A 21,147-nucleotide genomic window follows, 5' to 3' on the forward strand; every position below is an offset into this window, starting at 1 on the left:
GGTTGGGGAATATTCTCATTAATGAGAAACGCAAAAGCTATATTACTCAATTAACTGAACGTTACCTTAATCAGCATGATGAGATACAACTGTATGATATAAAATACAATTTGCAATGTGAGTCACGTCAACAGTTTGCAAAAGGAAGAAGGAAAAAAAAATTGAACGAAAATATCCATCGATCGTTTACAATTACGGAATTGTCTATTTCCCCCCGGAAATCGATAATTGACTGTGACGCGAGGTATTGGCACGGTAATACAAGTTGATTGACAGAGTAATGATATTCTTGTGTCGTCGAAAAATTAGTTTCATCCGGGCAGCGAAATTTCATCGCTGTGAAACGTGGTTACCATTTCATTAGCAACTGTAATTCCCGTGAAAGACAGAGCACACTGCCAGATATATGCTTTCCTTGTGTCGCGTTAAGGAAATATTAATGCGCCTCGTAGTCCACGTTAAAGAAACATTCGTTACTTTACTTTTTTCATTCCGCCTCCGCGCTATTTTACTTTCTTTATAACCGGTTTCTGTTTAAATTTGCCCGATTACATCCAGCTTTTTCAGTCTCTCTCCCCCTCTCTTTTCTAAATCCTTTCTCCAATTAAATTTAGGAAGAAGTTTATCTATTGGAAGATGACAGAGACAACTTTCTAAAATCTGTCGGGAGAAACCGTTCGAACGAAATCAGGACAATGATTTTTCCCTTGTTTTTAATAATTTTTCTGTTCAATATCAGAAACTAAAAATCAATTTATAATCTTTCGTGGAGATTTTATAGATTTACAACGATGCAGAGATGAATGGTTTTAAAATATGAATAATAAAAATATAAACAAAAGCATATGTTCTTCGTTGTATTGTAAAGTTTTATCCTCTCTTATGAAATTTTGAAACTTCCTACCGTTTACGTATGTACGTAATTCGTATTTAATTCGAATAATTCAAACATGTTTCGACTCTTATTTTCCAAAAATTTATTCTTTTATTAAATATTTCCATATTTCTTCATCATTTTTTACAAATATAGATAATAATCATTCGTGATTTATATGCATAAAATTCTTTAAATTCAAATTAAATTTTACTTATTTTCAAACAACTGAAATATATTTATATATGTTAATTTATAAGAATTTATATCTCACTAATACATATTACATTTGCAGGAACAATTAAGAATAAGTTTTATTATTCTGGATTACTTATTTGTATTAGTATTATGAGGAGACACAGGTTTAATTAAATAAATCAGTCTTTATGTTTCAGGTGTTAATTCAAAATATTCCAATGCTATCGAAACGAAATTTTTCTGTTTCTGCACATGTTCCTACAAAATCAAATAACTTTTAATATAAAATTAAAACTCAAATTCGGTATTTAACACTAGAACCACCGACGACTGAAATACGAAACTTTTTTATCAGAGAAATTAAAATGCTCGTAATGGGAAAATTTGTAACAGGATAAAGCACATAAAGCTATTAATTATACAGCGCATCTGCAAATTTTTATCAAACCGTAAATGACATAAAAAAACTTTTAAAACTATTTTTTAATGATCTTTTATGTAGGTTATGCGAACAGAAAACTTTTTCTCCTGAATTTTCACGATTATTTCAAGGTATTTTTTTTTTTTATTTATTTATTGAACGGTGTATTTCTGTTTCCAAATAATAAATTTTAATACTTATAAATATTAAAAATCTTTTTATGCTTTTACGTACGTTTGAATTTTTACAACTTTTGAGAAAGAAGTATTCTCACTTTCTTGTCTGTTTTGAAAAAANAAAAAAAAAAAAAAAAAAAAAGAAACAAGAAAACAACGAAAAGTAGAGACTACACAAGAAGACCGAATGGATCGTTAAATGATCTTTTTTCAAATTATATCCGTCAATTCAAAGTTCAATCTATTTAAATTGTCGACGATTGTTCATTGTCATTGGTACTACAATTATGCTCTCCGCTGTAAGTGAACTTCACATTTTGCAGCAGTCTGACAAAATCTCTACGTTCTCATTATGTTTTCATATTGTTATCGTCAACAAAGAAAAAAGAGGAACGTGCGAAAATTACATGGCCCAACCAAACAACAATTCGCAATGTGTATAATAAAAAATACAAAGCAAGTGTCGAACAGCTTTTACAGCCACGAATGAACGAAACGAGACAAACGTGGAAACGTAAGGCGAAACATCAAACGAACACGTTTCACCGCGTTCCGAAAACAGCGTATCGATGGGCAAAAATTAAAGGTAGCCCCGCTGAATCTTAATGAGCAAAGATTAAATATACCGACGAAAATTTGCGTCGCCGTGGAACGGGTGCGCGTGAGTCTGCAAATAATCGCCTAATTATCGGCCCGATATATTCTGTTTCACGGACCGCGTAAATTTGAACGGGAAAACGTTAATAAAACAACTAATGCGATTAATCAAACGCGCGTAGACCCTGTTACCGTCGACCTAATTCGCACGCTGGCGTTTTTTCCTCCCCCCTCGTTCCACCCTCCCTCGATCATGCTCGGCGTTATTTAACGCAATGGAGAGGACACAGAGAGCGTATAAATAACAGAGGGGATATTTCGCGAAATATCACGGTAAAACGTTGCTTCTCATTGCGCTGGAGGAAGAGCACACCGAAGATGGATGCACGGTTCGCATGTTCGAATGTGTATCGCGTATCACGTACACCTATCAGTAATCGGTGACAGGCTACAAATATCACTTTGAAAGTCGTTCCTATTTTTTCATTTCATTTTTTTTTTTTTTTTTTTTCTTTTCTTTTTCTGTTTTTCAAGTGACTCGGCAACAGCGGCATATCGGGACATGACACGCGCCTGACTTCTTTTTTTCTCTTTCCATTTCGTACACGTCTCGTCCGCGCGACTGCAACTTTTGAACTGAAATGTAAACTTTCTACTATGGCAACGACGAGATAAAAAAAATTTGCAGAGAAGAGAAATGTTCATCCATCGAGGATAATTCGAATTAGAAATGGAAAGACGAAAGGTGAATTTAAATTAATTTTAATTACAAATCGATGAAACGTTCGTTAGCAACACTTTAGTACCGCCGACTATTAAGATAAACATTCTTCAGAAAAATAGAGGGGAGAGGAAAATTTATAATGTAATAAAGAATATAAAGATTATCTCATAAATATATATAATATAGAAAGTAATGCAAAAGAATATATAACATTATATAACATTATATAATATTATAAATATATAATATATAATAAAAGAATATAATATATTGTAATGCAAAAGAATACAATAACATATTTGACGAAAAATCATTGAAATCTCTAAAAATACCTCATTACAAAGCTACAAGGAAAATTCCACGGCAAATTACAAATTTATTATCTCAATCATTCTCTAGTAACATTGTTAATGCTAAATCGGATTGGAATCTTAATTTAACTTACTGATTTATAATATTACTCGATTTTTAATATCACACGTGAACTGACGAATAAAAGGAAACACTTTCGTGATGGATAAAAGAGTTACTGCGAATTTTAAGTGTCTTTTCGCAACAAATTTGCCATTTTCGATTGATGGTAAAATTATTACTGTCCGATTGTCATTCTCTGAAATTGAAAATTCAGAATTTTCGTGTGTTACAATTTGTAATGATTAATTCGCGAATTAACAATAGCGTGGTTGCTATCAGACAACGCGGGAATAAAAGATTGAAATCTATAGAACGATAAAAAAAAACAAAAAATTGTAAAAAAACATACATATAGACGTATGGAAAAAATAAATATAAAAACTTTTTATTAACGCGTGCACGCGAATCACTTTTCGAGTAATATATGATTTTTCTGTTTCAATAACAAAAATGATACAACTTCCCTTGCAGGTCAATCCCAGAGCGATAAATCAAAAAAGAAAAAAAGAAAAAAAAATAATGATTTGTTACAACGAACGCTTTTGCTATATTCTACTTCTACTTCGACTCGCGCGATTGTTTCCACGCGACTTTTGTTATAATACAATCGTCCGTTTCTGTAGCTTTTATTCTTCCTAACGAAACAGAGAAACAACGCTCTTTTCTTTTAGAACTGAACAAAGAACAGCGCGCCACTTTGATAAACTATGTTGCAGATTCTTTGGTTAACTGTGCGAGACAATTACAATTTTCAAAATCTCGTTGGCAAAATCATAAGAATAAACCCAGCAAATCGACTTTTACCTTCTGTTAAATGATAAAAATCTATTCGGTTAATCCGTTAATAATTTCGACGAACATTCTGGTCGCGCGAATGAAAATATTACGTTTTATTAAAAATAAATTTTCACCGTGACCAAAAAATATTCGTAAATTTAAGAAGACATATTCTTATAAAATACTTTGAGACACAATTGTTGATATTAATTGTGAATATAATATATTCTGCGATGTTTATTTGAATATTTTACATTTATATTTGAATATTTATTTAGTTGCTTAATAATTGCAGAACAATTTTTATTATTGTACGACAAAAACAAAAAGAATCAATTAAATCTTTGATTTACCATTTCTTTCCACGTATTTGACTCTATTTTGTTTTTCCTTCCTCGCGAAGTAGAGATAGATATTCCTAGATAGTTCCAATTTTATGTGTTCCATTAAGTTTCAAATTTTGTCAACGAGTTAAAGCAATGAAATTGTTAATTTCTCGAAAACATCAATTGCCACATCGTTGCAACTCGAAGCAATTTCATAGCAAATGCATTTACCCCTGTATTTGACGAGCGTGCATTTTACCTATTAATTTTAGTTACACGGTTAACGGATTAATTATTAATCTCGTTCGTGAAATTTTAATTTCCGTTCGTACAATTTTAGAGTCTTTCATCGTAATCTCTACGAATCTGTTTGATCTGTTTCCCCAGGTACCAATGTTAAACTGGTACCAATAAAACCCAGAAATGGTAATATATCGGGAAGGGAGCATTAGCGAAATTAATTGGTAGTCTCTGCCGCGTTGACACGGTCCGTTTCTTCGCGACCAAACGAAACCAGAGGTTAATATGTAGTTACTTACGTACCACGGAGATTGGCACGCGTTCAACTTGAAACTCCAACGACTCCGTGAAACGCTTATATTACTCGTTTACGGTGTTATCGAAGAACTGCGGGTTCGTTCACTGGCGAGCTTTTTCTCAAACGTTTTCAAACGCGTCAAGTTTCTGCCATTCGGCTCGTGTTCTTCTCCTATCGATTTACCTATATCCTTACGTGTTGAAAACACGAAGACGTGCACTCTTTTTGCAAGGAAATTCTATTCAAACGAATATTCTTAATTATTGTTGCGAAACTGTCTGGTAAATAAGTAAATAAATAAAATAAATTCCTATATTTGATCTCACTCAAACGGAGCTTTCATACTTTTTCAAACGACTACGATTATTTATATTTTGAGATATATAAATTTCTGCGTTTATTTTCTGTTCAATAAAAATTACTCATATTTCGGAAACATTCAGAAAATACTAGATGATTTTTTGACATGAGATATTTTTTTAAAAGACTCTTACTTTAGTCTTGTTCTTTGTCTGCAGTTTCTCAAGGATATAAAAAACACACGTATGCGTGTATGTTCTTTTCTTAATTTAATAATACAATCTATAATACAATGAAACATTATCCACCCTAACTATAATCAAATATTTACCAAATATTTTAGGTATTTTCCTCTTTTTTGGAACTTATACGGATCATTGCAAGCACTTTTTTTTAAAAAATAGTGAAATTAGATAATTACGCCGATTGGCGACATTGCTGATTACTAAACTAATAATTTATAGATTTATGAGGAACGTAAATACGAATTATAATATAATAGAAAAATATTATAGAACAAAAATATAATATAATATATACATAAAATAATATAATAATAAAAACATAATATAAAGATATATACATACGTAAAACAAAGTACTTGTTATAATATTATAATATAATAAATACACAAAACAGATCAATTTTACTTTGACAATAAAAAGGAATAATGTCAGAATAATGTTGTGTAATTACTAAGCAACTACATAAACATGTACCAACTCTTTTTATGAAATAAATAAAATTCAGAGAATTACTTTACGCGCTGCAATATTAATAATTTACCGTGTGCATTTTTTTTTATTTCTTTTTAGCAAATATCTGCCTTTGTACAACAAGTATATCATGCAAAAAACATCGTCGCTTTACCCTATCATTCCACTTTATGAGCGCGACCGATAAATAAACGATTGATTTCATTATTTTAACCGGTTAAAGTCTCTCTGCCTTTATTTTTCTATTCTTTCGTTTTCTATCTGTTATCAACGGTCATTATTCGCTAATTTAATACGACGATATTAAAGTCGAGGTTCAGTTTTCCAGCCTGGAGCGTTATTAATCGTGCCGAATTCACCGGCAATGCAGGACAATTTATGACGTATTATATCGTGCGTTGGAGTATCGTTTTTTGTTTTTGTTTTTTTCTTCTTTCACCAGTGACAATAACGTTACCCCGACAGAATTATTAGCGCTCGTAAAACTACCGGGCAAAAATTTTTGATTCGAGTTTAATGTACGCGGCGGTGTCGATTTATGTTAATGCCCTTGCATGTTTCTCCCTCCCGACAGCTGAGAAAACGGGAACTCTTTTGTTTTCCCTTTAAGGAAACAGTGTAAAATTTTCAAAAAATCAATTTTTTTTTTGTTTTAAATAGTAGTTTGAAGTCTTAGAAATAAGATACAAAAAGTCCTAGCCTTTAAAACGGCTCATTTTGGAATACAACAATAAATTCGCGGATACAGAATAATTGAATTTGTATAACAGTTTACAACGTTAAACAGTATTATAAAGTGTAAATCGTGTTATTCAAATATTACTTTTGGTGAATCGAATATTAGGGGATTTGGATTCAATTTAGTTGCGAATTGTAAGAACTGTGAGCCGCGATATATAACTAAAAAAAGTAAGTAAAGGATACATATGAAAAATGACGTTCTGAAACATTAAACGCGTTTTTCTCGAAACTAAGTTTATAGAAATGGTGTGCAAGATATCTCGGAAGCTAACCAACCGATTATTGTCAAACTTGTTACGTATCTTTAGTGTAACATTTACTAGGGATTGACGATCGGACATTTTTTAATTTTTAACAATTTCGAGAAATATAAACAAAAAACGTAGAAATTTCTGGCATAAATTCGATACGTCAAAAACAAATAGCTGCTATTTTCATCATTTTCACAGAAATGAAAATGTTGGATCGTCAATCCCTAGAGAATATTGTTTACTTTTGTTGCCTTCTTGTTGCAACTAATCCTGTTTGGCTGGAATCATGCACACCGATAGGCAATGTAAAGAAAAAGTTATGTAAGAGGATTAAAAAGTTAAATAAGAGCCCTCTTTTTTGTTTTTCAGTGTTCACAATGTGTTAAAATAAACCACAAAAGCTTGTGTCAATCAAATACGTACTTTTTTTTTTACTACCCCTCCAAAGTATTCGTAATTTTTAGGAATAGTCACACTGTCCTGCTCCCCCCCCCCCCCAATTAATTGCACGACGCCGGTGTTAATTAACAGGCCACCTCGTATAATTCGAATTTTTCCAGAATCCAGTGCTATTACATCATTGGTAAATATGGGGCTACTGCTGCGTATGGTCCAATCGACATGGCTCATTTGCCTCATAAAGGAGGAACCCAGCAGCTGACGTGCAGTTACACGTATATCGGCAAATTGGCTCGCGTTCAAGTCCGGGACTCGAAACGATATGCCCGGGAACATGGCACGCGAGATCATTCGACAATCATGATTAACTTTCTCGCGTGTGCTCTCGCCACTGTGATCATTCCACGCAGTTGAAAGTTGTATTTTTACGAGCAAACACAAGGGATAAATTAATACGAGAATCGTTTCTCTTCTCGCGTTACTCGTAAATCTGTCTGGTCGGTGTCGTTAACTGCGAGCGAAATAATTCCGGCCCCACGTTTAATTTTTGCAAGAGGTTTAGTCAGAATTGGCCAGTGTAATTGATTTCTTTCGCAACCGATTAATATTAACATACCTTATGCATTAATTTGTTCAATTTAATAGATCAGTAATAACGAATAAATTCGAAGAATTTGTAGTCGTCGATCAGTCATTTTTAAATCATTCAGTAATTAGTTCATATTCTACTATTGCATTGAAAGTTAATTGCAGCGCATGTTAATAATTAAAAAAATTTCTTTTCACATTATACTCTGACAGTATTTATGAGTAACGATTTATATGAACGATTTATACGAACGACAATTATCATATACTAGAAATCTAAATTGAATATTTCTGAATGGCTGGAACAGTGTACGAATATATAGCTTTTTAGTATATTTCTAAGGTTTTATAACGCCCTTGTGACATAACTAGAATATTCGTAGCTAATTTTTTTCCTTTATATCTGAAGCATCATAAAATGTTTTAGTATTAAAATATAGTCATTATACTAATTATTACTATCTTACTATAAAACATTCTTAAAGTGTAAAAATATGAATTGAAAAATCATGTCGAGATAGGCCAATAAATTATTTCAAATAAGTTTGCGATAATATTTAATAAAAAAAAAAAAATCTCTTGCCAAATCAAAGTACAAAAACCAAAAATTTCAAAATATTTAAGTTAAATTAAAATTAAATAGTTAAAGAGATTTAATATTTAAGAATTGAAAGTGTAATATTTAAGAATTTAAAAGTACTTTTTATTATATGATGTTATCATTAGAAAATTCATTTAATATCAAAATGAATGGAAATGGCCATTTGTACTTATTTCAGGCAAGTCAGGATCCTGCTTTTTTGTAGATTATCATTTTTTCACACATATAGATAATTTCGCAGCGACTGAATTGTCTCAGCTATAAGTGTATCTTTAGCATAAAAAGCAATGAAAATTAAAAAATTCTGGAAGTAATAATAAAAGTATGGAACGAACAATAAAATCCTATAAATATGAAGCAATTCAATGTGAAATAACAGATAATGAAATCTGTTTTCAATGAATTAATGAAGTCGATAGAGAAAGCGTATAAAATTAAATGATAATTATTTCATTCAGTGCGTAGTGTTCCAAAAAATTTACATGCGTTGCATTTAACGTAAAATATTTTAATAAGCATTTAATTTTAATCATTAATTAACATCTTCGAATCCTAAAGAAAGGCAAATGTTTCTACATTTATTTACTCGTTATTAAAATACAAAATGTGTGAAAAATATTAATATTTTTAAAAGTTAAAATAGTTATCGAAAAGTCATTTCTGAAGTTAATAGTTGAAAAGTATATTTACAATTTTTCGAAACAATTAATCAAATGAATAATTAACTTATCAAAGTAAATATCGTAATCGAATTATCATACTTAACGTTGAACAAGATTATGCAAGACAGTGTTCTCTCTATTAGCGATCCTTTATTAGCGAATAAAACAAATGAATTCATACAGTATAATCCTTCGTTTGTCCACTATAACATTGCAAACTCGATCAATATTATATACTATTAATTTATTTCTCACTTTTCTTATATTTTTGTACACAATCGAATGGAAAATTAAGCAGAGAAATAGAAAAACCTCCCTGAAAATCTTTAATCAGCCAAAAATGTTTCTAACGTTGAATTTTAATTATGTCGCGAATCATTGCACGATATTTAATATTTGTTTCAATATTTGTTTCTATATTGCACGTCGATTTAGTTTTAAAAAATTCTATTTTATTTCTTTCATAACATAATTAATAATTGAATTAAATAATAAAATTAATCAAAATATGCATGGTTAGCCAATTTAAAGAATTCTTTTCATTGTTCATATAAAATATCAAAGCAAATTAGATCTTTTTATCGCGACACATTTTTACTACGAGAAAGAACGCTTGCTTTTTTTTCATATGGAGGGTACTATAATTAATTTAATTTAAGCGGCCATTTTGAACACGACGTAACGATATAATTCTCCAAACGCGTGTAAATTCTATTTGTTAAGTTTTGCAATTCTTCAGACATTTTTCATAATTGTGAAAAGAATTTACTAGTTATTAATAGTCTTAATATTATTAATAGCTAGTAAATATTTAATACTATTAGACTGTTCAAAAGTTTCTTTCACGTGCAACACTAAAATCTGCATGCGCAAATTTAATTAGAATGTTCTATGTATCTCATTCTTCACATTCTCTGTACATTACTATTTCTGATTACCATTTGTTAAAAGTTTCATTTATTAAAAAATTGTCTTCGTGGCTAAAGATTTGATTTTTACGAATGATATAAAAATGCATCTCGAATAATACTTTATTAACAAACAGAAGCTTTGGATGTGAGACTTCCGGAGAGATGGATTAGAATGAATCGTAAATCATTCTACAAACAATACATAAAATATCGTACGATACATCCGTTATCAGTTGATAAAACGAAAGAAATCTTTAGTATCATTTCTAATATCACTTCTAATACTCTTTAATATTAAACATAATACGACCATTGAAACGTCAAATGTTAATTGAATAATAAGTTATATATCTGCGTTGTAAGATGTCATTAGGAGATGGAACTACAGATAAACGCTACCTAAAATCAAAAATGTCATAAATGACTATAAATATATATATATATATATATATACATATATATAAACCTAAATCTCTAAAATCAAAAATGTCATAAATGACACAATACCTATCCAAAATTACAGACAACGTTCACCTAATTGAAAAAAAAAAACTCAAACGTTAGCGTTACCAAAAGAGTTAATATCGTACTTACATAAAAAAAAAAAAAAAAAGAAAAAGATCAGAAGGAAATTTAGCCTGCGCGATGAAACGAAATTCCACGTACAATGGAAAACTAGAAAGAAACAAGGAAAGAAGAAGAAGAAGGAAGCGAAAGAAGCGACGATTGATTCGTCAAAAGGGGGAGAGGCTACGTTATAATAAATTGCCCTTTGTTAATTGGTCCGCCAGCAGGCCGATACTTTCAACGCGGAGAAGATGCAACGGTTGTTGATTAGCAGAAAAGCCGAGTTTTGCCCGTTTCTTTCGGGACGGTCTTCTCTCGCGAGAAGTCGTCCTCGTTAATTAAACCCCGGCGCGGAAAATACAATTATCTGCAAAACAATTGCGAAAATTAATTAAAAGGCGCCTCGATAGATAGAGCATTATTTTCGTTAAAATTTTCACGTTCTGTAACGTTAATTAAGTTAATTGGACGGGCCATCCCCCTCCCCCCCTCAACACTTCCCCCGGGCCGGGCCATTTCGCCGTCGCGTCTTCGTTTATTGCGGATCGGGCCGCCGCGTAAATTAGATCGACTCCTGAAGATACAACTTCGACGTCGGCTTTCGTTAATTTCTAATTAAGCCAGCCCATCCTTTCTGTCATCGATGGAGTGATAATAACAATTCCGCAGCAGCACCGAGAGAACGACGATGGCCGGTTCGAACGACTGAACGTTCAACCGTGCCCCATCGCGACAAACTGAACTGTCGGCAATTTCCTCGAGTCCCTATTGTTCCACGCATCTTCTTGTTTATACCCGGTCGGCAGCTCGTTTACGGAAACGGCGACGCCGTTGCGAGTTAACTCGGACAGATTTACGATAACGCTTCGACTTATCGCCTGAAATCCTTTCAACCCTTTATAAATTCCAACCCTCTCGCCGTCACCTCGTTGCGCGACTTACAGGATTCAACAACGAGAGATAGCATCCGCGCGGGCCGTTAACACGGTTTCCTATGCGTGATTTAAATCCGCCGGGCATTCCCACCGAACGCGTAAACTCGCGGTGCTCGATAAATTTCGGTACACTATGAATATCATGAATACAATTATGAAAGGCGCGCGAGGAGACAAAATCCTCCATCATCTTTGTGTTACGCCGGGAACGGGCGACGGTTTTGTAAGATATTGCACAATGGCGGCGAGACGTCGCGCAAACTTTTGCTCTCGGATTAATTGCGAGGATCGGGCATAAAGGGAAGTAAAATTTGCGAATTTACAGAATTTTACTTGTCAACGTGACAGATGTTGAAACATAGTGACAAAAGTGTTGACGAAACACTTGTTGATCGTAAAATTGGCGCGATATCTTTTTACCGTGTATACACGTGCATGTGTTGTCACTTTGATTGAAGAAATGATCTCGTTAAATTTAAAAAAGATTTCTTTTTACATTTTCTAACAAATAATTAATATAAAACAAATATGTATATTCAATATATAGAATAAATATAGAATAGTATAAGTAGAATAGTATATATAGCATATTATACTATATTTAGTATAAATATAAATAATATATATATTTAATGTATAGAATAAATATAGAATAAGTAGAATAGTATATATTTAGTATAAATATAGAATAAGTAGAATAGTATATATTTAGTATAAATATAGAATAAATATATATATCATAAATAACAATGTAATAAACTACAACGCGCTCTTCTTTTCCAATAGTATATTTCAATAACATAAGATACGAGTATAATATTACTAGATAAATTAAACGAGACATTGCCACGAGAATGGACAATACTCTTCTTTTATAGATTTCTAAGACAACCAAGAGAAAACAACCGTAACATCCCCATTTTTAAAACACAACAATATACAAATATAATATAATATACAGTTATTTTTAAAATATAACAATGCGACTGAATTAAATTGCATTTAAACCATTTTAAAATATAAAAAAACACTTCGAACGATCGAGCGTAGAAGGAAAATATTAAGACACGTGTACAGTGAACGCGATAATTAAAACAATTGAAAATTTTTACCGATTACTTGACATCGAATCTTTGGCGAGTGATTTATTATTTTTCTTTTTCTTTCTATCGTAACTTTCGACGACGAGCTTAAAATCACTTGGCCCCTCCCTCATTTTCAAAGACCACGCCATTAGAAAAGAAGATCACGTTTTACACGTGCCGTAGCACGGTTAACTGAAATATTTACAATATTCCAGCTTCGCTTTCTATCCCCGCCGATTCGGGAGACAATCCTCTGTAAATGCGATAAAACGTTGTAAAAGACTCTTTGAAAGCGCGATACAACATTCTGAGCTCGTCTTACCCTTTCCCGACACAGTCGAAGAAATCCTTTCATCCCCGTTACCTCGGTTCGACTCGCTGTGTTTATTCTGCAGAATGCGGGCATCTGAAACAAAAAAGGAAGGAGAGAACCCCGTTAGCTTCCGTTCGACGTGGAAGGCCGTGTTGCGCAACAACAAGACGATAAATAACGCAATTGCTATCGTTTACCGGTTCGTACACACCGGCCGGAACGACAAAGACGACGATATTCAAATTTTACGTTATTTTTGTCCGTACCCTATCCCTGTGGGTCCCGAAAACGTCGAAGAAAATCTCTTTATTCTCGATCGTTCGCCCTTCCCACCACAGTCCTTGCATCCACCCCCTCGCCCTCGAAACGTTTCCGTTAAAGAGCAAAGGCGACACTAAGCTCTATTTCATTCGAATCGCAAAGGGAGGGAAAACCGTATATCCGCGGTATTTGTTATCGAACGCTTGTCACAGCCGCCTTTTATCTTTATTCGATCCCCTCCTTGCCGTGGCACGAAATAACACGTACGCTTTAAGCTCACCCCCCCCCCCTTCTCGCGACCCCGCATTGTTTTCTCTGTACACTTTGAAGAATCTGAACGATCAAAGTTGAAATTCCTTTTCCTCCATCCCCCTGCCACGCCGCCGTTCCCGGTCTATTCGTGCCCCAATAGTGGAACGAGGGAACGATTCGTCATCCCTCGTTCGAGAAAATAGGCCAGCTTCGGTATTTTCGCGATTTACATACTTTGTTTTCTTTTCTTTCTTTTTTTTTTTTTTTTTTTCCTCTTAGCTGCTCTCAGATGTAGCTTCCAATATACCGAATGTATTACGTTCAGTCAAGTGATTGGTTGAGAAATTTGATTCAGAATTCTGCGTCCATTTAACTTTACGAAAAATAATGAAAGTTTTATAATTTCTATTAAATAATTGTTTACAATACTAAAAATATAAATATATTACAATTTTTTACATTTTATTATTATTTTTACTAAAAATATAAATTTATTACAATTTTTATTATACATTTATATTATTTTTATTATAGTATTAATTTTTATTATGGTTTACTATTATTTTTAATATAGTAATATTAGAATCACACGATTTACACTTTATAATACTGCTAAGAGTTGTAAACAGTGATACAAATTCAATTATGCTATATTATTCCGCGGATTTATTATTATACCCCAAAATAAGTCGTTTTAAAAGTCCTTTTGTATCTTATTTCTAAGACTTCAAACGACTATTTAAAACAAAACGAAAAGAATCGATTTTTTGAAAATTTCAAACTGTCCTGATCCCTTAATAATTACAGTCAATTTATTACCATGGGCGACGTCTGAGAAAAATCAGCGAAGCAAAGAAAAAGAAAAAAAAAAAAGAAAGAAAAATACGCATTGTTCAAAGTTAATTAGCCGGTAATTCCGAGCGTCGACGGAAACTAGTCAAAAGTAATTACAGCCATGCGAGCTGCAACCCGTAGAAGTGAAATACCTGTTCAGCGAGTGGCAAAACGCGCGTGCATACTTGCAGGCAATATTTAGCCCGGCGTCTAATGACTATTTATACAACGATTAAGGTACAAAGTATCCTCTAACCTAACCGCTATCACGACGCGCTCGTCCCACCGAAACACCACCGCCGCGGCAACAACGACGATATTCAAATTTCATCCAGCATCCTCGTTCACCCTCGCCCATTCCATCCGCCGGTCTCCAGAAAGCTCCAAAACAAATCCTTTTATCCTGCCGCGTTCCCTCGGCGCTGCATCTAACCATCCTGGAGGATGTGCTCGAGCAAAAGGAAGCGCCTCCTCCCCCTCGCGCTATGCAATTCCGCGCCGAGAGAACACTTCATCAACCGCAGGCAGGAAATGTACATATGTATATCGCGCAACAACGCCGGTGGTAGATACATCCCGACGAGCAGCGTTTATTCCGTTTCTGTTTCTGTTCGCGAACAACGCAGCAACCAGTCAGGACGAAGCCGAGGAAAACGTGTTTCGAAGGTTATCCCTCCAGCCTCCGGCTGCTTGGTAAATGGTATACACAAACTACTTGTCATTATTTCATCGAACAGTCGCTGGATCTGGTTCAACAGGTACGTTGATACGCGGGATACGATACGCGCGTTTCCTTCGAAGGAGGAGCTGGAGCGAGTAACGCGAATTAAAAGAAACGCGGAGGAGAAACTGAAGGGAGGAAAAAGTATCGGGGAGTTACTTAGCATCGAGGTGCGCGCACACGCGCGCGTGTCCTTTTCTTCCATGCTGGAACGAAACAAGAGGGGTTGAACATCAAGAGCCTTCAGCGAGACTGGCCTCGGGCCAAGGCATTATTTTCGAGAGAGCAGAAGGGAGAGAGAAGGAAGGTACGATGCATGGGCGTGCGACAGACTGGAAGGAAGAGGGTGCACAGAGAGAGAGAGAAGAAGAAGAAGGAAAGTGGAGGAGACTAGGGTTGGTAGCCCAAATGAATATTTAATTTCTGCATATCTCACCCCGACTAAAGTTTAGCACGACGGAGCAGCCGCCTCTCCCAAGGGGGTGAAAGTATCCCTCGCACGCCCCCTTCGTGATATAGGGTAAAATCCTTGCGGAAGTCGTGTACCCCTTCAGTTTCAGTTTAGAAACCCCGTCGACTGCCTATTTTTCTTTATCGCGTGTTTACCTACTTTGCTCCCTTTGTTCCTCGGTTCCTTGCCACCGCCGCCTCGGTTTCTCTCCTAGTTTACATTTTTTAACCGCCTTTTAGTCCACCGTGCTCGTCCTTCGTGCACAGGTTCCTCTTTTTTTTTCTCAACCCATCTTTCTCTTCGTACCGATACCGCTTTCCTCCTTACGTCTTTACTCTTACGTTGCACTCTCATAGACACGGTTTCGAGTTTCTTTAATTCTTCATTCTCGTCGCAGTTCACGTACTTTCTCGATTTTTTACTTGCCACCTCGCCACCACCACCGAGTTTTCCTCTTTTTTCGCACATAATTTCTCTTGTCCCATATTTCTCTCTTCACCCTCTCGAAGTTGGCCGTTTCTACGTCCCTTCTTTCTCTCTCTCTCTCTCTCTCTCTCTCTCGCCGATTTCTTCTTTTTCCATTTCCCTGTCCCCCTCCTGTTGGTCCGGCTTTTAGTTCTCTGTTTCTCCATTCTCTGCCCCCCCCCCCCCTTCCCCGTCATCCGCACACTATGCTCCCGTTCCGTTTCACCATTTCTCTATTTCAAACTCTCCTTATTTTTCCCTACTTTTTTCCCCCTCGCTAACGCGAACTTCTTTTTGCACTCCCCTTTCTTTACCCGCTTCTATTTGTCCACATAGTTCCCTCTCCCTGCCATCTGTGCTTTTCCTTTTAGTTTTTTCCTTCCCTAATTACAGTTTGTTGTTGCCCTATTTCTTCCTTTCTCTCTCTCTCTCTCTCTCTCTTACACACACACACACTCTCTTGAACCGCAGTTTCCCATACCTGTGTCACAACTCTCCATGTTCCTTTTTCCATTGATGCAAATCTTTGTGTGTCTACGCAGCCATTCCCTGTTTCACAGTTTCCCCCGTCCTCTCGCGGGCACGTTTCTTGCTTTCCTCCTCCATGGTCTTTGTCCTGCACTTTCCATAATTCCTTTCCATTCACTGCCCGCCTCGAACCCACCCCTCTCTGGTTTATACAGTTTCCTTCCTCGCTCCACAATCTGACGCGCCTCTTTCGCCACGACTTCTTACCTCCCCGAGGACGCCGCAGCTTCTCTTCGGCCACTACCACCCCTCGACCCTTACCCTTTCACCGCTCCCTTTTTCGACCTGCCTCGCAGACCGGTCGCGGTCCAAGGGCCAATTACCGGGGCTCCTCCTCGCGATGGAACGTGGCAATGTCGAGGGGCGCGGAAGAGGGGAGCGAAGAAAAAGGACCAAGCTAAAGAAAAGCTCGGGAGATGAGGTGGCGGGCCATCGGGGCGTTCTGCGAAGACGGAGCCTCTGCTTTGGCAAGAAGCAACGAAAGTGGAGTACAATTGCGAGAGGGCGGTCAACTCTTGGCGCTCGAGAAGCTCGGGGAGAGAATGTTGCTGCCAGTGAAATCCGTGGACCGAGATCCATGCTGTCCGAGCTAAGCTTCGGCTTAGCAAGCTTCGCCCGTTCTATCTTCGTTATCGTGATATGGGAAACGCTAGCCGCGTTATACGCGAGAAATACGTATTACGGTGGCGGACATGATTGCTTGTTGCGAGAATGTGTCAATTCAATTAACTGCTTCGACGAAACAAGTGAAAGGGAGCCTTGTCCGTGGAACGCCCTCCTTCGGCTTTTATGCGCACGGTATTTGGAATCAATGTGTAAAGTCTGTTTAAATCGTTGATTAATCCTCCTGTCTTTCACGCTTTTTCGTCACATTTAATCTTTTCAGATATATTTCTTTTTGCCTGTAAAAAGGATTTTAACATATACTTGCGTATAATTTAATATCCATCCGGGTGGGTATCAGGTTTAATTATGAATATCGTGGGATATTTATATATTATCACAGGAATAACGCTTGGGCAAATACCGAAAATCATATTATACGTGTATACGCTTGATATCTTTAATATAATCAGATTAAAAAATGCTAAATTTCAATGAGAAAAAGGATACTCATTTAAAAAAGTATGCCTTAAAAGTTATTTTTACGGTAGTTGTTGATAAAGTAAAATATAAAGACAAATTAAACACAAAATACTAAAAAAAGATATTTATATTAAATATATATTTAATATATTTATATTAAATAATAAAATATTTATAAAAAAGACGTAAATAATTATTTTTTTCATAATTTGATTACAGAAAGTAGACAGTATTTCAGGCAGATAAAATAAGATTTAAAGTTAGCATTATAAAATTGACAAATGACAGAAAAAGAAAGGAACAAGATTATTAATTGCTAGTAAAAATGCTAGAAAGTTTTACATGTATTTTAAAAATATATATATATGTAAAATGATTATGTATAGTAACTATAATCAATTTGATAATGAATGATGTAAAATAGATTATAAATTGATAGTGGAATACGTTAGATTCTACGTAACTTTATTATGGGTTTCATTCAAATACACGACAAAACAATAAACAAATTTAAAAAATAAAATCAATCACATCGTATCGAAACTACAATATTCATATATATTTATTTTTATTTCCTTCCACGAACTATTCACTTATTAGTTCATTAATTAAAAACTGTGATCATTGAAATTTACACACAATTATTACACGAAATCTCACAAACTGCTATTGACTATTACGTTATTATGTACTTACGCTCTTATTTTATATATAAATATATTATTAATTATTATTAACATTATATATTAATATATTTATAAACATACTTATATATTAACAGTAAGAAATTTCAAATACAACTGAAAAAAATAAAAAATCCAACTACAACGCAAAAGAAATAATGTAAATGAAAATTCGCTCATTTTACTCGTATAATATCAGCTATGCTACGAAATAATATAAAATATTATTGTGATATAAAACATTATACTCTATTTATATTATTATAAAATATTATATTTTATTTATATATAATATAAAATATTATGTGTAATACAAAATATTCGTAAAAATTGAAAATATATTATTATTTCGAATTAACTGGTAGACAAACGTTAAAACAGAGGAAAAAACGTGTGACGTAAGAAATTGTTTATATCCGTAGCACTTAATCATTTATGCCATTTACGTTAGCTACGCGAAATAAAGCGTTTCCTTTCGATTTAAAGCTCGACCATTAATTACGTACAGAAAAGCCGTATCATTAATTTCAGTACTGCGTGTTTTATCACAACGTAAAAGTCGTTTAAAAAAGTTACGGTTACACTCGCGCGCGAGAGCGCATTTCCTTATAAGATAAATAGTATTTCGCGGAAAGAAACGCGCCGATATAACACGCTTACGTGGTCGGGATGATAAGTGGAGGAAAGATTGAAGGGTTGAACGACCGACTAAAATTTAAATGGACAGACAAACTATCCTGTCCTGATCAATCTCCTCACGTTTGTACGGAGATACATACAGGATGTCCCAGGTTCTTCGTCGCCGATATATTTTTTCAAGGAAAAATGAGAGAAAAATGTTGCGCAAACATGAGCCTATAAACGCTTCATAAAAAATAGGAAACCTGGGGATAATAGAGGATAAGTACATTACTATGTACGCATAAGCAGACGATAATTTGAAAATGTTTGAACACATAAAATTCGGAGAATGATAAACTCAGTCTTCCTATCTTGCACGTCAAGCTTGGAAATATGAAAATATGCGTCAAATTTTTTCACATTTTCATAAAACACAATGACAAAGCGTTTCCGGAGTTATGTTCGTATAACATTATTTTCTTGTTTCAACTCGAAGAACATACCGCGTGAAATTTGATTGTTTTAATCTGACTGAGACAACTTGCAACACACATGTACGTATATTCTTATTTATAAAAATTGCCAACTCCGCGTTAAAATTGCATTTATTAAACACTTTGATCAACAGAATCAATTTTGCCGAACGACAGAAATATAATATACGCATTGTAAAAAAAAGTTACAACAAAATTATGAAACCTAACGATGGATTTGTTATTCATACACATCAGAATGTAATATTTAAGATTCTTTTAGCCATGTTTGGAAATGTTTGAACGCACTAAATTCAAAGATAAACTACGGTGTAGGAAGTTTCAAGCTCCTACATTTTCAAATGGAAATATAAATCAAATTTTTTTCATATTTTTGTAAAACAGCGTGATGATAAAGCATGCATGGACTAATGTTTATATAATATTCTTTTTTCTCATTTCATCAGTTCATAAAACACGCCATTAAAGTTTGACTGTTTAAACCTCAGACCTTTCATAGATAAAGACGAAGAGACGATGCGAGTTCTTGCGAGAAAGAAAGAAATATAAAAAAGAAAATAGCAAGAGGATAAGGTTAAGCGAATGAAAACACGCGGGGAATTTTTTTTTACATATACAGAGAACAAAAGTTAGGCAAGAAACAAAGAGAAATGACAACGAGTTGATCGAGAAACAACAGAAGATAGTTGCTGCGAAAAATAAATGAAAAATATCCTATAGTTCAACGCAAAAATACGATACTGACAAAGATGAAAAAGATATATTAACATATACAAGAGAAACATAAATATAAATTTCTTTAGGCTCGAAAGGATCGTTAAATTAAAATATTTTCATTTCACCATCTTGGGAAATTTAAGATTCCGGACATTTAACAGAATGCAAAATATTTTAAGTATTCTAAACAAAAATATTGTGATATTTAGGCTTATTACTTCAATTCTATTTCTTAAATTAAGTAAATCGTAACAAACACTTATGAAATCTATAATCCACAATTATTATAAGTGCAAATTGTGTAAAGAATGTTGTCAATATTTTATAAACAGTTTAATTACGATACAAGTACCAGATTAATTAAAATCCTCAAAATGTTTGAAACTATTCTTTTTCTGTTTCAAGGTAAGATATATGTAGACTTCTGTGACTAAATATATATCTAAAAAAAAAACTCTTTGAAAAATTAAATTCACAAAAAATGTTGAACAGTAATTTCTTACTGGCATTATGAAACAATCATTTCTAGAAAATACATTTCTAAAAAAAAAAAAATGTCATGTTTCATTAAAATACAAGTCGGATAAAAATCATTGTGGAGGATTAAGACTTGTATTAGGGAAGATGAAAACGTGGTTCATAGAAAAGAAGAAAAACGTTTCCAGAGAACGAATCGGAAAACGCCAGTGAAAGGGGAAGAGGGAAAGGAGGAACCCGGTGGTTGGTAATCCGGATTTAGTCGTCCATTCACTCGAATCCAAGATGACATTAACGACAACCCGCATACATTCGTTTTTATCTAGGTCTACATTAATCATCCAGGATATTGTATTAAAAGTTTGTTCGTGTACGCCGCGTTTTGCTATATCTTTTTACGTGACGTTAAAAATACGAAATATACAAAAAAAAAAAAAAAAAAA

The 21,147-nt window shown here is 34.1% G+C and overlaps 1 protein-coding gene across 2 annotated transcripts in view; it reads right to left on the minus strand.

Moving 5' to 3' along the window:
• Window positions 1–13,204, minus strand: part of LOC122535662 (leucine-rich repeat-containing protein 4C-like) — a 215,174-nt gene extending 201,970 nt beyond the window's left edge. Inside the window, exon 1 of one of the 2 annotated variants that reach the window (XM_043667431.1) lies at window positions 13,124–13,204. In XM_043667431.1, the coding sequence (XP_043523366.1) occupies window positions 13,124–13,156 (33 nt within the window). In that variant the 5' untranslated portion in view covers window positions 13,157–13,204. The remainder of the gene's footprint in view (window positions 1–13,123) is intronic. The other variant, XM_043667516.1, reaches the window with a different exon arrangement.
• Between the last annotated feature and the right edge of the window lie 7,943 nt (window positions 13,205–21,147).

The sequence above is a fragment of the Frieseomelitta varia genome, unplaced genomic scaffold (assembly GCF_011392965.1).
Source record: "Frieseomelitta varia isolate USP_RPSP 00005682 unplaced genomic scaffold, Fvar_1.2 scaffold_1013, whole genome shotgun sequence".
NCBI lineage: Eukaryota > Metazoa > Arthropoda > Insecta > Hymenoptera > Apidae > Frieseomelitta > Frieseomelitta varia.